The sequence below is a fragment of the Pavona decussata genome, unplaced genomic scaffold (assembly GCF_977016875.1).
Source record: "Pavona decussata unplaced genomic scaffold, jaPavDecu1.1 SCAFFOLD_161, whole genome shotgun sequence".
NCBI classification, from domain to species: Eukaryota; Metazoa; Cnidaria; class Anthozoa; order Scleractinia; family Agariciidae; genus Pavona; species Pavona decussata.
Genome location: NW_028145572.1, coordinates 1,548,670 through 1,566,066, shown reverse-complemented (window position 1 = coordinate 1,566,066; position 17,397 = coordinate 1,548,670). Strand labels below are relative to the sequence as shown.

General features: G+C 38.1%; 1 protein-coding gene and 1 long non-coding RNA gene across 2 annotated transcripts in view; one reads left to right on the top strand and one right to left on the bottom strand.

The window, feature by feature from the left end:
- Positions 1-1,191: 1,191 nt before the first annotated feature.
- The window catches only part of LOC146464671 (PDZ domain-containing protein 7-like), a 19,604-nt gene continuing 3,398 nt past the window's right edge, over positions 1,192-17,397 (bottom strand). The window contains exons 3-13 of the mRNA XM_085129430.1: positions 16,230-16,396; positions 15,947-16,094; positions 15,412-15,490; positions 13,580-14,137; positions 11,614-11,714; positions 11,230-11,321; positions 10,107-10,201; positions 9,374-9,439; positions 8,212-8,727; positions 4,743-4,843; positions 1,192-4,256 (exon numbers count right to left, since the gene is read on the bottom strand). Coding sequence (XP_084985556.1) covers positions 4,119-4,256; positions 4,743-4,843; positions 8,212-8,727; positions 9,374-9,439; positions 10,107-10,201; positions 11,230-11,321; positions 11,614-11,714; positions 13,580-14,137; positions 15,412-15,490; positions 15,947-16,094; positions 16,230-16,396 — 2,061 coding nt within the window. The 3' untranslated portion in view covers positions 1,192-4,118. The remainder of the gene's footprint in view (positions 4,257-4,742; positions 4,844-8,211; positions 8,728-9,373; positions 9,440-10,106; positions 10,202-11,229; positions 11,322-11,613; positions 11,715-13,579; positions 14,138-15,411; positions 15,491-15,946; positions 16,095-16,229; positions 16,397-17,397) is intronic.
- The window catches only part of LOC146464670 (uncharacterized), an 18,242-nt gene continuing 11,104 nt past the window's right edge, over positions 10,260-17,397 (top strand). The window contains exon 1 of the long non-coding RNA XR_014868445.1: positions 10,260-10,989. This is a non-coding gene — a long non-coding RNA (uncharacterized LOC146464670). The remainder of the gene's footprint in view (positions 10,990-17,397) is intronic.

Below are 17,397 nucleotides of genomic sequence, written 5' to 3'. Positions count from 1 at the left end.
GGCTAAACTGGAGTACCAAAGTTCAAGATTGTTAAAAACAAGCAAAACAAGAAAGATTGAAGACAGACAGTAAAATATGAAAGTCATACTGCTTGACAAATGTCAAGCAGTCTGACTTTCAAGCAGGTTTTTAAAATGTATTAGCGAGAACGCGTAGGAACCATAATTTCAAGATAAGACCTAAGAAGACACGTACGAATTACTTTAAATTTTCATTTTTTTAATCGCTACATAACAGACTGGAATAGTATTCCATCAAACATTATGCATGCATCTTCATTAAGTAGTTTTAAATCCTATCTTTTAGATCATTTGTGTCAATTTTAAATCAGATGTAACTTGTTAGGTTAGCTCTAGGCCGTTTGTAAATTTTACTTCATAATTTTTAGTATCAATTTTAGTAGGTAATTTAATTAAGCTAGTTTTGGGCCGCATTTAATTTTTTTTCAATTTTTATAGAATGTTAAATATTAGAGAATATTCTTTGTATGGGAATTTAGTTTCTCCCAATTGTTCTCCGGTCATGCGCTTTTTATATCTTTTGTAATTTCATTTTTATTGTACATATACTAGCATGACATTTGAATGCTCTCATTCTGGGAGTGGTCTACGGCGTCCTCCACACCTCAGAATGAGACAGACATAACTCAAGTGGTTGAAATCTGTTACTCTCGTAAAGCATTAACCTGTTAGAAATTATTGTCACAAAAATTCCAAGAATGCTTTCTCTCAGCATTAAGATTTTCCCAGTGTTAGAATAAAGTAGTGAGCAGAAATTGCGAATTAATATGTCAATTTAGCATACAGTATTCGTCCCGCAAAGCATCATGACACGGTCGGGTTTAGGAGAAATACCAGTTGCGCACTGTGTTACAACAGTTACTTTACATTAATAACACCCATGTCTTCTTTTCTTCCAAAAACGGGTAAGGTAACGAGCTGAAAAAATAAAAGCGTCACGGATGGGGTTTAGATAAACTCAGTGTGTCTCAATAATTCCCTGGAAAGACTAAATGCTCGATAAATGCTTTATGCTTTTTGCCTGACTAAAATGCTCGAAAGTATGCCAGCATATAAATGTGCAAAGTCCGCTGAGAGGAGATTAAACACACAAAATAGGGTTATGAGAAACGCGCGTGTGAACATTTCTGGCAATGCTTGTTTCTTGATTATCAGATTGATGTCCTCAACTACAGTAAAATATGGATTTTATTGCAAATTATGGATACCTGTAAAAATGTACATCATGTTGCCGAAAAATTCTATTTGCTTCATTTTACAAAAATATTGAGTTGCTACGATTTTAAGTCCCTCATACAAGATGGCAAAGCTAATTGTATTGTTCCTATTTTTATGATCTCGTTTCTTTATGATCTCGCTATGGGGGGCTACGGTCAACAATTGTATCAAACCAAGAGATTTGTGCTTTTGAACCAACACAAAGGATTTGAAACAAATCTCTCCACCATTGATACCCCGTGTTGAGAGACTCAGCCTTAAATATTCAATTAAAAACTTCTTTCTTAAAAATCTACGCTGTCACTGGTTTATTAGTTTGGCTATCTAGTAATAACCTCCGTTACTTTCGGCGTCAGAGTTTTTCTTGCAATTTTTAAGGTTAACATCGCGACTCATAGTGTGGAGAACTGTTCGGGACTCGCAAAAAAATTACATAGACAACCCCTGGGCTCTTGGACATGAGTAAACACATGCTTTGATGGGTATCACTACAATAAGGCGACCAGTTTACACAAATCGAGTAGACAAGTGAAGTCTCCCTTATAAATGGAGCCCGGACAATTGTACTTCTTTAGACAGAAAAGTTTGCCTTGGTTAGAAAAATAATTTTCCTCACAATTCAGGGATTGGCTATGTAATGCTTTGACAAGAGTTCCCAACAATTCCCTTTGAGTGCCTTGTTGGATATAATTATAAGGGACCTTACATTTGAGGGCGAGTACGAGATTGAGTACGAGTATGATTTTTCATATCTATTTTGCATTTTGGTTATCTGTTGGTAAGCAACAGGAAAGAGCCGGAGCTTCTGGGGACATCACTTGTTTGAAATTTGAAAGTCAAAGTCATACTCGGACTCAAATAAAAAAGTCCCTATAAACTCACGAACGACTCGACCTAAAACAAGACGTAATGGGTGTGGTATACTACTAGTGCATGAAAAATAAAACCAACAAACGTACGCTTGTTAACGATTATTAATAATAACGTATGGAAAATAAACACCGGCAATAATATATAAACAAAAGAGGAATACAAAGATTTTATTCAGAGGAAAGTAGTGTAATACAGACGGTAACTTTACGAGCACGAGTCTTTAGGCGCAAAGTTCCCGGCCGTATTACACATCTTTCTGGTGAATAAATTGATTATTAAACGACGTTTCTTCGTTCCACAAATGTAGCGTCCAGCAGAGTTATACTTTGAGGGGATTATGGCGAGTGAAAAATAAACAATTATTGTATTTGGCTTTAAAAATAGGCAGGGTAACAGCCTTGGTCCCAGACCTTATCGACCAGCGCTTTTCTAGCGAGAAGGGTGACGTCACATTCGATAGGGCGCAAAGGCCGACGGGGACGAGGCTGTTTCTGAACATTACTTGTTCGCTTCTTAGAACAGATAATGTCCAAGGGATATTAGTCAAGTAGCGGTTATAAATTCTGTATATTATCCTTCAAATATTTTCGCTGAAAGTACGCGTTGAATGTAGACTGAGGATGTGCGTACGATGCTTTTCGACAAAAATGTTGATGTCCTGTCGCTTTTAACAGCAAGAAGTTTTCATATGTCTTAAATCGCATTGTAGTGGTTCTAGTTTGAAACTTGGGAGATCATTAGAGAATACAGCGGTTTTCATTTATGTCAAAACTAATTTCGCGTTTGCCTCGGTTTGGCCTTACAAAGCTCTGTGATTGGTTAGCAAATTTCGCATCCCTTTCTCAACCAATGAGAAACCAATCAAACCAATCGTGACTTGGTCGCGCGCCTTTTCCCGCGCTTGGCGCCGGTTAAATGAATTTGCTTCGAATTCTGATTGGTTCATTGTGCCGTTTACGTCTGCTGTGATTGGTCAGACTAATTACTTTGTTTTTAGTTTTACGACACTCAACTGAAAACCACTCTATCATCGACTTTCGAACCACTTGACGTATTCTGACCAATTGCGGGCAAGCGAAAATATCTGATGAATTATAAGATTTCATATTTGTACACATTTTTTGCAACATTTCGTTTCACACTCTTATAATACCATGCCGTGTAATAAAACTAAAAGGCACTAATATGATATATCCTTGTAGCTATTTCGTGGATTAAAGTATTTGTCTGTACAAATTATATGTATGCCACAAGCTGGCATTCATCCTCACTTCTCGCTACGATGTTTTCAAAATTATTTCCAGAAAGATAAATACCACCTTACATGCCAAACCTAAATCTGGCGTCAGTCTACTGTTTCTGTTGCAATATTGGAGCATGAATGCAAACCTGGTTTCTCTTTTGATCAACCTTCGTATGGCTGTGCATGTAAAGGTGAAATGACCTAACTGCAAACGAACTGCACGTACGCGAATAGTACATCCTAATTCCTAAAAACGCTGCATAATTCCTAGCTTTTTCTGCGACCAGCGCGCAGCTGTACGATTTTTAATAGTCCCTATTGTGTATGGGTTTATTTTGGCCGAACAAACGAAGCCAAGGAAAAGGGGCTAAGACTCGTATGCAAGCTACCATCTAGAGCCCCCTCGGGAGCTTCAAGCCATACCCTTAGAAACGGACGACTAAAACATCGGAATGAATCAACACGGTACGTGTAGGTACAACCTCAGATGTGATTTAACCAAAGTTTATCACGAGTCCTTTAGCATGGCGAAAAAAAGAACAGGCTTTTTGGGCTGAAAACATTTAAAGTATAAAGGTGCATTTTTTTTTACGCATTTTCTTTCTCAAGGAAACTAAACCGTGACTGACTGCGTATATGCGGTGTGGTCGATTAAATTTGAATTGAGCGACAACGGATTCTATAAGATCGTATGTTTATACGCATAACTTGACCTAGAGCTAGGTTGATACTATTGGAAAATTAATTTACGACACGAGGCCTGTTATTGTTTGGGTATCACCACAATTTCCATGACATCTTTTGATTTGTTGTTGTAAGATCTTCTGATGATGTCTACAGCTTCTGCGTGCGTCACGTCTTGAAGACTGTCGCCGTCCACGGAGAGAATCTCATCACCGCTCTGAAATAAACAAAAAATGACGAAAAAATGTCAACATACTGCATGGCTAAACTGCGAGCAGCCGCTCTCTGATCCTACGCGCGAGCAAAAATGAGTATATTATGCAGGCAAATTAATTGCGAATAAATTACACTCCCCTCTCACAACTCGATCAGGAGAAGGCATGCATTCGAATCCCGTTTAAAGGTTGCTTAAGTTGCTTTCACATTTAAGCATGTGAACAGCCTAGGGCGAAGAGAAAAATCGGCGAGCCAATTGCGATTTTTCCCTTCGCCATCCCCCACTTGGGAGGCTGTTCACAGGCTATCACAATTGTAACGGTTTTTCATCTATCTATAACCAAACACAGTTGAACCGTTTTGATTAAGTTGGCAACAAATAAAACGCACCACAATAAGTTGGCGAATGAATACTGTGAAAATGACGGCAAAGTGTCATAGGAACAGGATTCTAGGCGAACTGCTGCATCCACCAACACTCTCTTACCTTGAGCCTCCCGTCATCATCCGCGGCGCCTCCTGGGAAGATTTTTTCCACTCTGACCTCCGGCTGGGTTTTGGAGCCTTTTCCCCCTGAAATACTTATACCTGTGAATCGTAAAAAGATAAAGCGATGAGAATGAATACCACCTACTCTTACAAATCTCCCCAAGGCAATAACGAAACTATAGAGTTGCACGGGATCTAACGCCTTGGGAGAGAATTATCGAAATGAACACATAGATCAGTCAGAATCTCCCATCATCGTTAAGAAAATTAATGATTAACTAGTAATAGTTTTCACTAGAGCTGCCCCCGCTTTTGAAGATCTGTTTAACACCTGTATATGGTTTTTACTGGATATAAATACTGTGCATACGAATGTTAAAAAAGAAACGTTTGAATATTTATTGAAGTTAACATCCATGTAACTGGTTAGCATATTTCTCTGTAAAGGTTGGTTTAGATATGATCGCGGATCGCAGATCGCAGATCGCAATAAGGTCTTCGATCGTCTGCGATCATATGGAAACATACTTCTGCGATCGAATTACGGTCGTTTCGTTCCATGGTCGTTTCGTTCCAAGTCGTTTCGTTCCAATTCGAAGTTGTTTCGTTCCATAAAAAAAGTCGTTCCGTTCCACGCAATAGTCAATTCGTTCCACAAAACACTAATAGTTTTACAAGTGTTAAAGTGAGTATCGGAAATTAAGAAGTTAACTTAACTTGACTTAAAGAATTAAATGTAGAAGTTTCATAGAAATTAAAAGATGTTTGGCATGGAAGCGGAGCCTCGGAGGATATATTGGTACCTAGTCTCGTGCAGTTATAAGGATAGCGCGCCTGACCGTTGTTGAGTAAAATAAATGGCATTGTGTGTGGTTGAAATAAAGTTTAACGACGTTTATAAAAGCAGAATGTTCTATTTCTTCTTTTGTCAAACGTATTAAAGATCTTACGTTTGTCTATTAAAGATTGTTTGTGACCGTCAAGTTGCGTACCTAACCAACTTTTATTTTGTGCGCGCGTGGCCGGTAATGTTCAGTCCATTGCGTTTATCATACGTGTTCTCTATCAACTGATTGCGCGCGCAAGAAGATTAGGGAGACGGATATGTTTCAGACAAATTTCTCGATCTGCTGCCGTTGCGCGACTTGAGGTAAGCTGTATGTAATTTGTTTAAGACTATTTTTGCTGGAACGAATTGACTAATGCGTGGAACGAAACGACTTTTTTATGGAACGACGTGATTATTCCGTGGAACGAAACGACTTTTTTATGGAACGAAGTGCCTTGGAACGAAACGACCATGGAACGAAACGACCGGATACCCTGCGATCCTGCGATCGTCTGCGATCATCTGCTATCAATTGCGATTGTACGATCATATGGAAACCAAACAGGGGCACCCAACTGGAGTGACTTTAAAGCTCCATAGGTTCATTTTAGGCAGCGGTCATTCTAGGGGAACTTGAGTCTTTTCGAAATTAGTAGGGCATTTTTGTCCATTTCCCGAAAACCTTAGGTCTTATTTCCTTTCCGAAAATCTTAGCTGACCTTTTTTCGGTACCCGAAACAACATTTTTATCAGTCCGAAAACACTAGGCCTTAAATTTCCCATATCACGAAAGTTCGTGGTGAAAATTCCCTTTAGAAAATTGTAGGGGATTAAAAGCCTTCCGAACAGATAATTTACCGAAACGATCTGTTGGGTGCCCCTGACCAAAGTTTTGCGATCCGCGATCGAAACGCATCCCATAATATTTCGAGTTCTCTCCCACGCTTCAAAGCTCGCGTGTTCGATTGTAGGAACGGTCTACGTTATGAATGTGTTTATTATCGCAGCCGCAGAGATTTTAACGACAAGAACAAAAAGGCCAGCTATTGGGACAAAATCGGGCAGAAGATTCATTTATCGGCCGAGGAAGAGGAGGCCAAATTTCTCCAACATAAGAACTGCATACGGTCGTTAACGAATCCAAAACCGATGTTTTCGACGGTTTTGGAGCTGGCGACGACTCGCTTAATCATGAGAAACAGAAGAAGTAAATTTACTTGCAGCAAAATTTCCGCTCTTCCACGTTCGCGATGTTGTTTGCTTTTCAACCTACACGCGCGTGTATATTTGACGTTTTCGCTGACCAAAACGTATGCCTGCGGTCGGCTCTGCGATCGTTGCGAGTATATGGAAACAGCCTTTTTTGCGATCGTCTGCGATCACATTGAAACCAGCCTTAAATTTGACATTGAAATCTATTACGTCATACAGTTTTGTTTTGTGAAACAGCAACGTATTGTATGTATAATTATGAGAACTCGTGGTTTGAAAGGCTGCTAAAGATGCAGAAGATGGCGTAACGTGACATCGTGTTTGCTAGCCTGCAATGCAGGCGTATTTTTGGAGCGGGAGCGCTGAATAAGCCTTTGTTGCTGTCATCTTGGGCGAGGAAGCGCGAGAGGGCTGGAGCGAGTCAAAAGTGACCCTAAGGGAGAGGACGCTCTCATTTCCTGCCCCCCCCCCCCCGCTCCCCCTTAGCCTCCTTCAAATACGCGAACTAAATTTATTATTCAGTGCTCGCCGATGAAAAACGCCTGCACTGCAGGCTACGTGTTTGCAAGACCTTGCCACTCTGCTAGAAGATGGCAAAACGCGAACTCGTGGTTGAAATGCTGCTAAATGATGGCAAAATGCCAACTCGTGGTTGCAAGACCTTGAAACACTGCTAGAAAGAACTCGAAATGCTGCTAGAGGACGACGAAACGCAAACTCTTGCTTGCAAGACCGTCAAACGCTGCTCGAAGACCTCGTGGTCCAGAATGACAGCTACCCGACAGCACCTTGCGCGCTTGCTGAAATATTACCCGAGACCACCGTGCGCGCCTAGTTTGATCAAATCGAGATTTTTTTCGCATACTAACAAATTTACTTACAGTACTTACTTTCTTACATTGTGAAATTCCTTATATGTATACACGCGGGGAATCCTTGGGTGCCTCCTCAGGTTTTGGCCTCTGGGCCAAAACCCTGCGGGGGCAATAAACTCTGTTAATTACTATACTTAACTCATAGAAACGCATCAGCCTATGGCTTCAAAGTATTAAAATTAGGCCAGATTTCTGATTTCCAGAGAATAATCATTTGTAAGGTCGCAACGTGCAACCTTCAGGTATTTTTCAGTGTAGCGGAGAGTAGGGATGGCGCAGTGGTGAGAGCAGTCGCCTCCCACCAATGTGGCCCGGGTTCGATTCCCGGACTCGGCGTCGTATGTGGGTTGAGTTTATTGTTGGTTCTCGGCTTTATTCCGAGAGGTTTTTCTGCGGGTACTCCGGTTTTCCCCTCTCCTCAAAAGCCAACATTTCTAATGTACTTCCGTGAGATACATTGACAAGCGGAAATACATTGGCACTTAAAAATGGAGTGATTTTTTTCTTTTTTTCACTGAGAGCGAAATATATGAAAAAAAACAACCACCAACCTAAACTTGTTCTCTTTTTGGAAAGAAGAATCGTAACGGACGAAGAAGACTCGTTAGAAACAGCGATGGTTGGTACACCAATGGATAAACCGCCGGTGGGAGATTTCGGCGTCACTCGGTTTTGCTCGTCATCATCGTCTTTATACTCCACCGACACTCGGTCTGGAACGAGGAGCGAGTTCACTTTCACTGGTTTTTCGTTATCATTTTCATCGTGTCTTGGCGCTCTAGATTCTTCACCACTGTTCACCTGAATGACGGGAACGTCAAATGATGCTGGCGTGCTATTTCCCGGCGCAGACTGACTTGTATCTCTAACAGGAATCGCATCCATTGTGTAGTTTGGTGGTAATGTGATGATAGCATTCGGGTTGTGCGCAACGCTTCTTGTGCCACGATCTAAAATGCTGCCTCCTAACCAGGCTGTTTGCGCTCGTTTCTTTTCCAACTCTTCTCTTTCCTGCTTGATTTTCTCCACTTCTTCTTTCGAGCGCAACTGAAAGCTACCTCTACTGTCTGTGAAAATACAAAGTAAAAACATTATCCGTCTATCTGTCAAAAAGGGTCATGTTACCCTTAGCAATTTAATTTAAGCGCTTCTTCAACTCGAGTAAAACTTCAAACTAATAATAGCTAATAAACTAATACTAGCTCAAGGCAAAGGAATGAAAAATAAAACTGAATAGGTGATAAATACGCCCAAAACTCACGAGTATGGCTAAGATGGCGAGGAATTGAGAAGGAATGCAAACAACGAACTTGCAAAATGTTGGATAAATTCTTTGAGATTTGAAAACCGCGATGTACACGCTCCTTCACGAATTTTGTTCTTAAGTGATTTACATTTGTTCATCATTATCAGTGATAATCAGCCAATAAACCACAGGGTTTCACTAACTCTACCAATACAAACGAAAGTGGATGTTATAAAACAATATCCACATTGTGTGGTTGAAAAATGAGGAAAAATAAAACACTTTTGTTTTGTTTTATGCTAGTTTTTTTTTTTATCAATTTACGAATGAATTACATGCAGATAACGCCTGAAAACCGCACTCGTTCAATACATAATACAGGTGCAAGTGATCTCGTACCCAGATCCCACACGTTTGGAAATGTGAGGCCTGAGTACAAGAATAAAATGAAAGATCATTAAACGTACCTTGAATAGCAGCAACAAGCTGTCGTTTGGGTTTCTCATCCACAGTAGGTATTATAGTGGGTGAACCTTTAAAAAGGGAAAAAGTGGCACAAAAATTACTTCTTGAAAAAAGGAGGTCCGTGATTTAAATCTATCCCGGTTATCTGCACGAACTGAAACTCAGTTTATAACATAACGGAAAGACCACTGAGCAGTAAACCTCGCTTTGTAAAAGAGACAACGGTAATTCAAAATTAATTTATTCAACATTTAAAAATAATAATTATTATTTATTCAGTATTTCATAATGCTTTAAGATGTGCAGACACGAGGGGTCAGGTCGCAACGAGAACGTCACGTTCAGTTTATGTGAAGGTTTGTTCCCGTGACATGTCCCTTGAGGTTCAACGATTTGAACTGCGTACATGCATGTGTCACTTGTCATTACAACACATTCCTGGGACAGTTCCCCGCAATATTTTCCTTTACACACATGCCCTGCTTATATGTCCCCCCCGCAGTGTGTACAACATGCGTACGCGATTTTTGTCGCTGCAACATGACCCTTCGTCTGCCCCGTGTTTCAAATTTCTGTCCCAACATTTTTATCAAATAGAGGAGATCTCAGCTTAGCCGTTTCAAACATGTTCGAAGTTTAATTTTGAACAACTGTTTCGTTATTAACTGGGCTGGTCCTTTTAGCGCCTTTAGTTGAACTGAATCATCTCAAAGAAGACGTTCTAATAAAACATACCAGGTACACAGGCATTAAGGTATTCTAGGGCTTCTTTCTCATGAGCAGACACCATGGCATCAAATCTTCCGAGATCATACGGCAATACTAACGTCCTATGCAACAAAATAAAGGAAAGGAAAGAGAAATTGCGCTGGAATTTTATCTCGAATCTCGAAATGGACGGCAGGGTCAAGCAAGCCTTTAAACTGAAACCCCATAAATGTGTAACCTCAAACTGCAGTAAATGCATTAAATGGAAAAAAGTGATATGGTTACCCACATTAACGGGAAATTTTTTATACGTTATATCACTCGTTCCACCGCGTGTTTCGCTTTCACGTAGTCCACGTTTTATTCAGCTCCCTCTGAATTCATAGTAGCTGTATTCAAAATTACATGCGTTTGCGGGTGGTATGAAGGGAAAATTGGGACAAAAATGTCATCGGAATAATTGCTATGCCACTGGACCATAGTTTAGCCACCTCTTTTCTTCAAATGAATCAAATTAAGTGTTCATTAAAGATGGAAAAACTATAATTTATCTGTAAAATATAAATTTGCATACAACCACAACGCCCAGAGAGAACTAGGGGATCAGCACATGCGCGCATTATTTTGGCGCCAAAATGACGCGGTGGCCCTCGTTGTTCTTCGCAACAAAAGTTTGCAGACAGCATGCAGCTCTTCAGAACCTATCGTAAGTTTAAGTTTAAAAAAAAAAGGTTTTGCTCTTGAAGGGTCTACTCTGTTAAGCTTTAACAGACTGCTCCCGAGGAAAAACAAAAGAAGAACAGAATTACAAGTTGCATTGGAAAAGAAGTTTATACTTTGCTTCTGCAGCCCCTTCGCAAAACGTACGACAAGAAAGATCTAGAGGGCAAACCAAGTGCTTGTAGCTGAGGTTAGAAATTGTAAGAAAAGTGAATTGTTAAGGCTTAACTTTCGTTAGACGTTAGCTCAAGCTTCTTTGGACGCCTTTAAGAAGAGAGCAAAAATGCTTCCCTCAAGTTAAAATTAGGCACCTTATTAACTTCTTGCGATAACACTTTGAAGAAGGTAAAAACTTTGGCTAACCTTTCAATCAAACACTGACGGTCACTGTTTGATTGAAAGGCAAACATTTTCGTACCGGTATCCTTACCTCACATCTCTCAACAAAAGAGCTTTCTCAGGCTTATCCAGGATTGCCAGTAGTTTATTTACAAGAGACTCTACATCTGAATCTTCTTGGTACTGCAAAAACCAAAAAATATATATTAAATTTTGAGCAACTACCACAGGTAAAATGATTATTGACGGACAAAAATGGCCTGGTTATTCTGAGGAAGACTTTGGCATTTTGGGCGTTTTGGTCATTTTTTAGATGCGGTTTTTTATGGGTTCTGCAATTCAATTTTTGTTTTCAATTTTCCATTTTTTCCTTCTTTGTTCATTCACATGAAAAAAGCACTTTAAGTCATTTTTCAACAGCATATTGTATTTCTGTCAATGATAGTAAAAAAAAAAAACTTCCATTTTACCCTACCTGTTTAATATGTCTGATAACAGCATTGTATTCATCCACCACCAGAATCTTCTTTGCTTTTTCCTCAATGTATAGTAACATCTGCTGTCTTGTAGACCCACCTAGTAGCATTAATTGTGTACCAAAACCTTTCTCAAAAATGGGGGTTGCATGCACAGGTAGTTGCATCTCATGAAAAACTAAACGACAGACACCAGCAAACAAAAGCAAACACAAACACAACAAAAAAGTGTTAAAAAAACAATAGCTTTATCAGGTTATATAATCATGGACTTTCAGTTTTTAAATTTTTTTGAAAATATATTACAAGATGATTTTATAAAATGAGCAAATTAGTGTCATCAAACTATCATTTAACAAACCGAATGATCTGATTTACTTTTATCACAACATTATTTTTAAAATTAAACTGATCATCATTTTTAATAAAAATTAATATTTTTGGCAAATAAGATAACTATTAATAAGAATTTTATTTTAATAACTATTTTATTATTTTTTAACTTTATTTTGTGGTTTTAACTAATTTTACCTACTTCTTAAAATAGAGTAGGTCTGCAGAGCTTCTAAAGTTATGTATACAGTGGGATATCGATTTTTCGAACCTCCTAGGAAAACTGAATTTGGTTCGAAAAATCGGCGCTAAAAATCTGACCAAAGCAAATCCAAGAGAAACAACTTTAAGTTTGAAGAATCGAGATTCCACTGTAACATTTACAGAGCTCTAGAGCAGCCTTATTGTATACGATTTACAAACTCAAGCCAAATATGACAGTTTGGAGATGGATGTACATGATTGGATGCTAATTCTTGATAGATTGCTTATGACAGAAATACATCTAAATTTTCATTTTCATTGATTATCTTGCCAAAACAAATAATTTCTAAGGCAAGTAAATCACGGGAAAGGTTTATGTAAATCAGGACAAAATCTGCGTTTTGTTTTCAGATATTCATAATTAACATTCATTTATTTTATATTTTATTTATTTTATTATTATTAAATAAATGACTTTTATAAGTAGTTTTATGGATTTTATGTTTAATATGAATTTAAGGCAAGATACTGCTAGAAAATAATTAAACATCAAGGTATAACAAACTTTTGGTTATTTAAGTTCAATATTAGTTAACATTGCAAAAAATAAAAATACCAGTACAATGCAGGATGCAAACAAATTTCATTGAAATATTTATTATTAGTGTTAAATGAAAACACTCTTAAACATAATTAAAAAGAATGGCTTTTTTCACCATTTTACTCCACCTTTTTCTCTGAATGATTAAAGAAAGGAAATGGAAAAGAGAAAGGAAAAGAAATAACAACAACAGATGCAGCAACTGACACAAATGATGCAACAACCTATACAGGTCAACCTCCTGTGACACAACACAACACTGACACCCTGTGACACATGTATCTGGCACAGATCATGTCACTAAAAAAGTAATCATTATTTAAGCCTGGTTCAATAGATAAGACAGTACAAACAAAGTTGGAGCATAATCTTATGAGAATAAACCCTAAGGATATAGGTGCTGTTGAAATTGATTTATTGCAAGCAACAAATCGCATCACCCATCTTATTCAAATATACCAAATTTAAGGCTTTTGCTTAAAGCACTTGAGCCCAGTAGCATAGGGTACTCCAGGGTACTTCGACCAAGTATTAGCTTAGGCACCTGTAACCTGCCACATCTTGGAGAACCTACATTGTAACATATCAGATGCGGGTTTTTCTCATATAGGGAAAAGTCACTTTCTTGTTTTAACTAATGAATTTCTCCAACCTTTTTTTTTTTCAAAATAGCAAAAATATTTACTTATTAACAATAAGTGTAACAATAACCTGTACATAACAGAAAATAAGCTGCATAATTATGCAGGTTCTTCAATTGAATATTGTCTATGTACAATGTACATTACTTCTGGCTTCTAATCTAAGGGGATAGACAAAAGACTCACCTCTCTCTTCCATTTTGGGTTTACTCTTTTTCCTGAAGCTCAACTTGGACTTAATTTTGTCACCGTGTTTCTGCAGGAAAGACTTGGATTTCTTGACTTTGCGCTTATCGTTGAGTTCACTATCGCTTCCACTCAAAATTGCTTCCTCCTTACTCATGCTTGTGACTGAAGCTCGTTTTGCCATTTCCTCTCTGGAGCTATTCACACTCTCAAAAGAATATGCTGACCGAATAGAGTTCTGCTTTTCAAATTCGCCACCACTACTGGTGGAAGATGTGGCCAAACTCTTAGCACTCTGTGTCCTTTCTAACTCAGCTGATGTTTCTTGAGTTACTTGCACAAGTACAACTTCATCTTTAACTTCTGGAGGAGGTTCAGGTGAAGGCTCTGGTGTCTGGACTCCAGTCTCACGTAACTCTGGTCTGGGACTTGGTGTGTCGCGCGTGGGAGTCTCATAATTAAAACCTTCAGGGAACTGAGTACTAGAGTGGCTGAGCTCTAGAGAGTTCACTGGGGAGCCTGATGCTGAGAGTGATCTGGCATAGTTCTCCTTATTTTCTACAAGGACAAGAGTATGGAGAAGGCAATTGAGTGACAAATTGTTGCTTTAGAAAATTACAAAATACAATGTGGTAAACCTGCAGCTAACAATACAGTCGAACCTCCACTAACGGCCACCTCTCCACAACGGCCACCTCTCTACAACGGCCATATTTTTTTGTCCAGGCAGACAGTCCATACATTGGCTCTTGTTTAAACGTCTCTACAACAGCCACCTCTCTACAACGGCAACGGCCACTAAAGTGTGTCCCCAACTGCCAAAATAACCTCTCGACAACGACCAGTACAGTACTTTTTTGTAAAAACCTTTTTTTATAAACTGATGCAGTAATCGACATTTGTCTTCGGAACATTACGTTTCTGTATATCCATTTTAATGATATACGTATTTTGATTGTTTTCCATTTATATGCTGCAGTAAGCATAAATTGTCTACAATAATATAGCGAATGTCACGAACCTTGCCCGTTTCGTCTTGTTAACATTTTGATTCAAAAAATTATTTACGTTTTATTGTGTATTTTATCTATATATATTGTTTAAGATTGGATTGCCATCATAGGCTACAGTAAGCATGAACTTGGCACAATAAACATGTTGTACTTCCCGAAAAAAAAGGTGTCATATTACACCCCTACCTCCCCATAACAGCCACCTCTCTATAACAGCCACTTTCTTCTGTCCCCAAGGTGGCCGTTGTGGAGAGGTTCAACTGTAGTTACAAAAATGCAGCTTCTGCCAATGTGGTCACAAAGACGAAAAAAACACATCGCAGCTGAATTTGTAAAGATTGAAGCTCCAAACCGAAGTTGAAATGTTAACTTTTGCTACCACTAACTGGCCACTTAAATAGCCAAAGCTGACTTTTCTTATTTTTACTTAATTTGTACTGCTTCCATTGTTAATTGATAGTAGCATTGTAATTACAGTGTTTGCAGTGCACCCTTATACAATCAAGATCTACTTGAAAACAAATAATTTAGTGAGGTACATGAACAACATTAAATGAACAGTGCACACAACTAAGTGTAACAATGCTGGAAATTGGGCATTGTGAAAGTAAATGAGAAGTGACAGTTGTTGGGATGTCAAATAAATGGACGACCTGCCATAGGTACGGCACTGTAATCATTAATTATTGACACAACAGAGGTGCATAGGCTTACCAAAATTAACAAACAGTCATGTGTTTAAATGAAGTTAGAAAGTTTAATTTATGTACATGTAAGTGAAATAAAGTAATTAAAACCAATTTGCACATAACTACAGACCTATCACAACTGTTCCATCAGGGTAAACCCAACTTATTTGGGACTGATAGTGTTTTGCCTCAGGAAGCTTTCCCACAGCCTGAAATATTCAGAATATAGGATACAAAATGTGAACAACTTGACATTCATTTACTTTGATTCAAATTAAACAAATTTAAATAATTTTATATAAATAATTTAAACTATTTTAATAAATAAATTTTATTTTCATAAATTATATACTATTATTATATCAATATATATAAATTTTATATACATATATTTCAAATAAATAAATTTTAAATTATTAAAATAAATTCAATTGAGTTCAAATGTGGCTTAATTCAAATTAAACTTTAACACTTAATTTGCTTCTAAAAATAATTAAATCTTCTTTCCCAATTCAAACTCAATTTTCCATATTACAGCTGAAACAGCGCATTGAATTCAATTACTAATTAAATACATGAATGATAATGACCACTACAAGTAACTAGCTATTGATCAAGAGATGCCCGGAAAAATATCAAGAGTAACATGAAAATTTTTTTGTTACCTTCAAAGTCACTATGATATGCTTTTGTGACTTGATGAACTCAACTGCTTCATTGTGTTTCAGATTTTCAAAGTTCTTTCCATTGACTTCCATGATTTGATCACCAACCTTAAAGCCTGCTTCCTCTGCCAGTGAACCGGGATCGACACTAAAATAGTTAACACCATTAAATCATTGTTATTATGTTCACTGGCTGTGTGACACCTACTTTATCACCCTAATATACAGTAATGTACAAACAGTTGATAAAAATGTTGTTAGCAGAGAACTGACTGGTACTTACCCAGACACATATAATCCTAAACCATATTCACTTCCACCACGAAGGTTAAATCCAATGAAGCCATTAGGTGTTGACTCCACTTGAAGGTTTACTTTTCTCTGATCAGCACTGTTCAATAAATGAGAATTGTGCTGAAGAGCAAGACTTCCTCCACTACCACTGCTTGCCTGGTAAAAGCAAAGATGAGTCCAAATTATCATAATGCACTGCCCTTTTGAGAATATACATGTTAGCAATATGTCAAATGATTTATTGTGTAATTCCAGAAAAATAAGCATCCTGCCCCAACCATGGACGGGATTTCTATCCAGGCACCCCCTACACATCTGGAATGTGTAATGTAGCTTTAGAATTTTCTTAAAATATTTTGGCCTTGAGACCCCCCACCCAGGGGTGAAGTATGGATATTTTCTAGTTAATATACATTTGACTTCATCAATTTTATAATATAGAGGGCAAAATTACTGAATGCTGATTGGTCGAGACGGAGGGTATTTTTTTCTGAGTCTCGCTTTTCCTCCCAAAACTCTGGCAATTTGGGAAAACTTTGAAAATACATGTGAAAATTAATCCTTGATTCTACTTGGCCTCATGTGATTACATATACAAATTGCCAGTTCCTGGATACAAGCAAGCACAGGCACATTGGCTCACAACTAGCAAGCTGTCATTTCATATTTTAAGAGTAAAGAATTCATGTAATAAATAAAAATAAATAAATGGGAATTTCAGTGGAATCCACGAAGTGGCTCTTCTCTCCACTATTTCCAGGTCAAGTTGGAATTTGGAAATGTTGGTTTTTGTGGAGGGAGGAAAACCGGAGTACCTGGAGAAAAACCCTCAGAGAAGGGACAACAAACTCAACCCACATATGGTGCCGAGACCGGGAATCGAACCCGGGCCACATTGGTGATAGACGAGTGCTTTCACTACTGCACCATCCCTGCCAGCTCCCCTTCATGTAAAATTGATAGCAGAAAAAGCACACCACATAACAGAAAAAATTAGTTTGGCAAGTTAATATTTATAACATTTCTTATGACACAGGAGTTGTCCATATAATAAAACAATAATTTTATTCTGTCATGTATGAACTCATGTATGACTAGATTTTGTGGAACATCTACTCATACATGAGCTCATGATTATAAAGTATTTCATCATATAT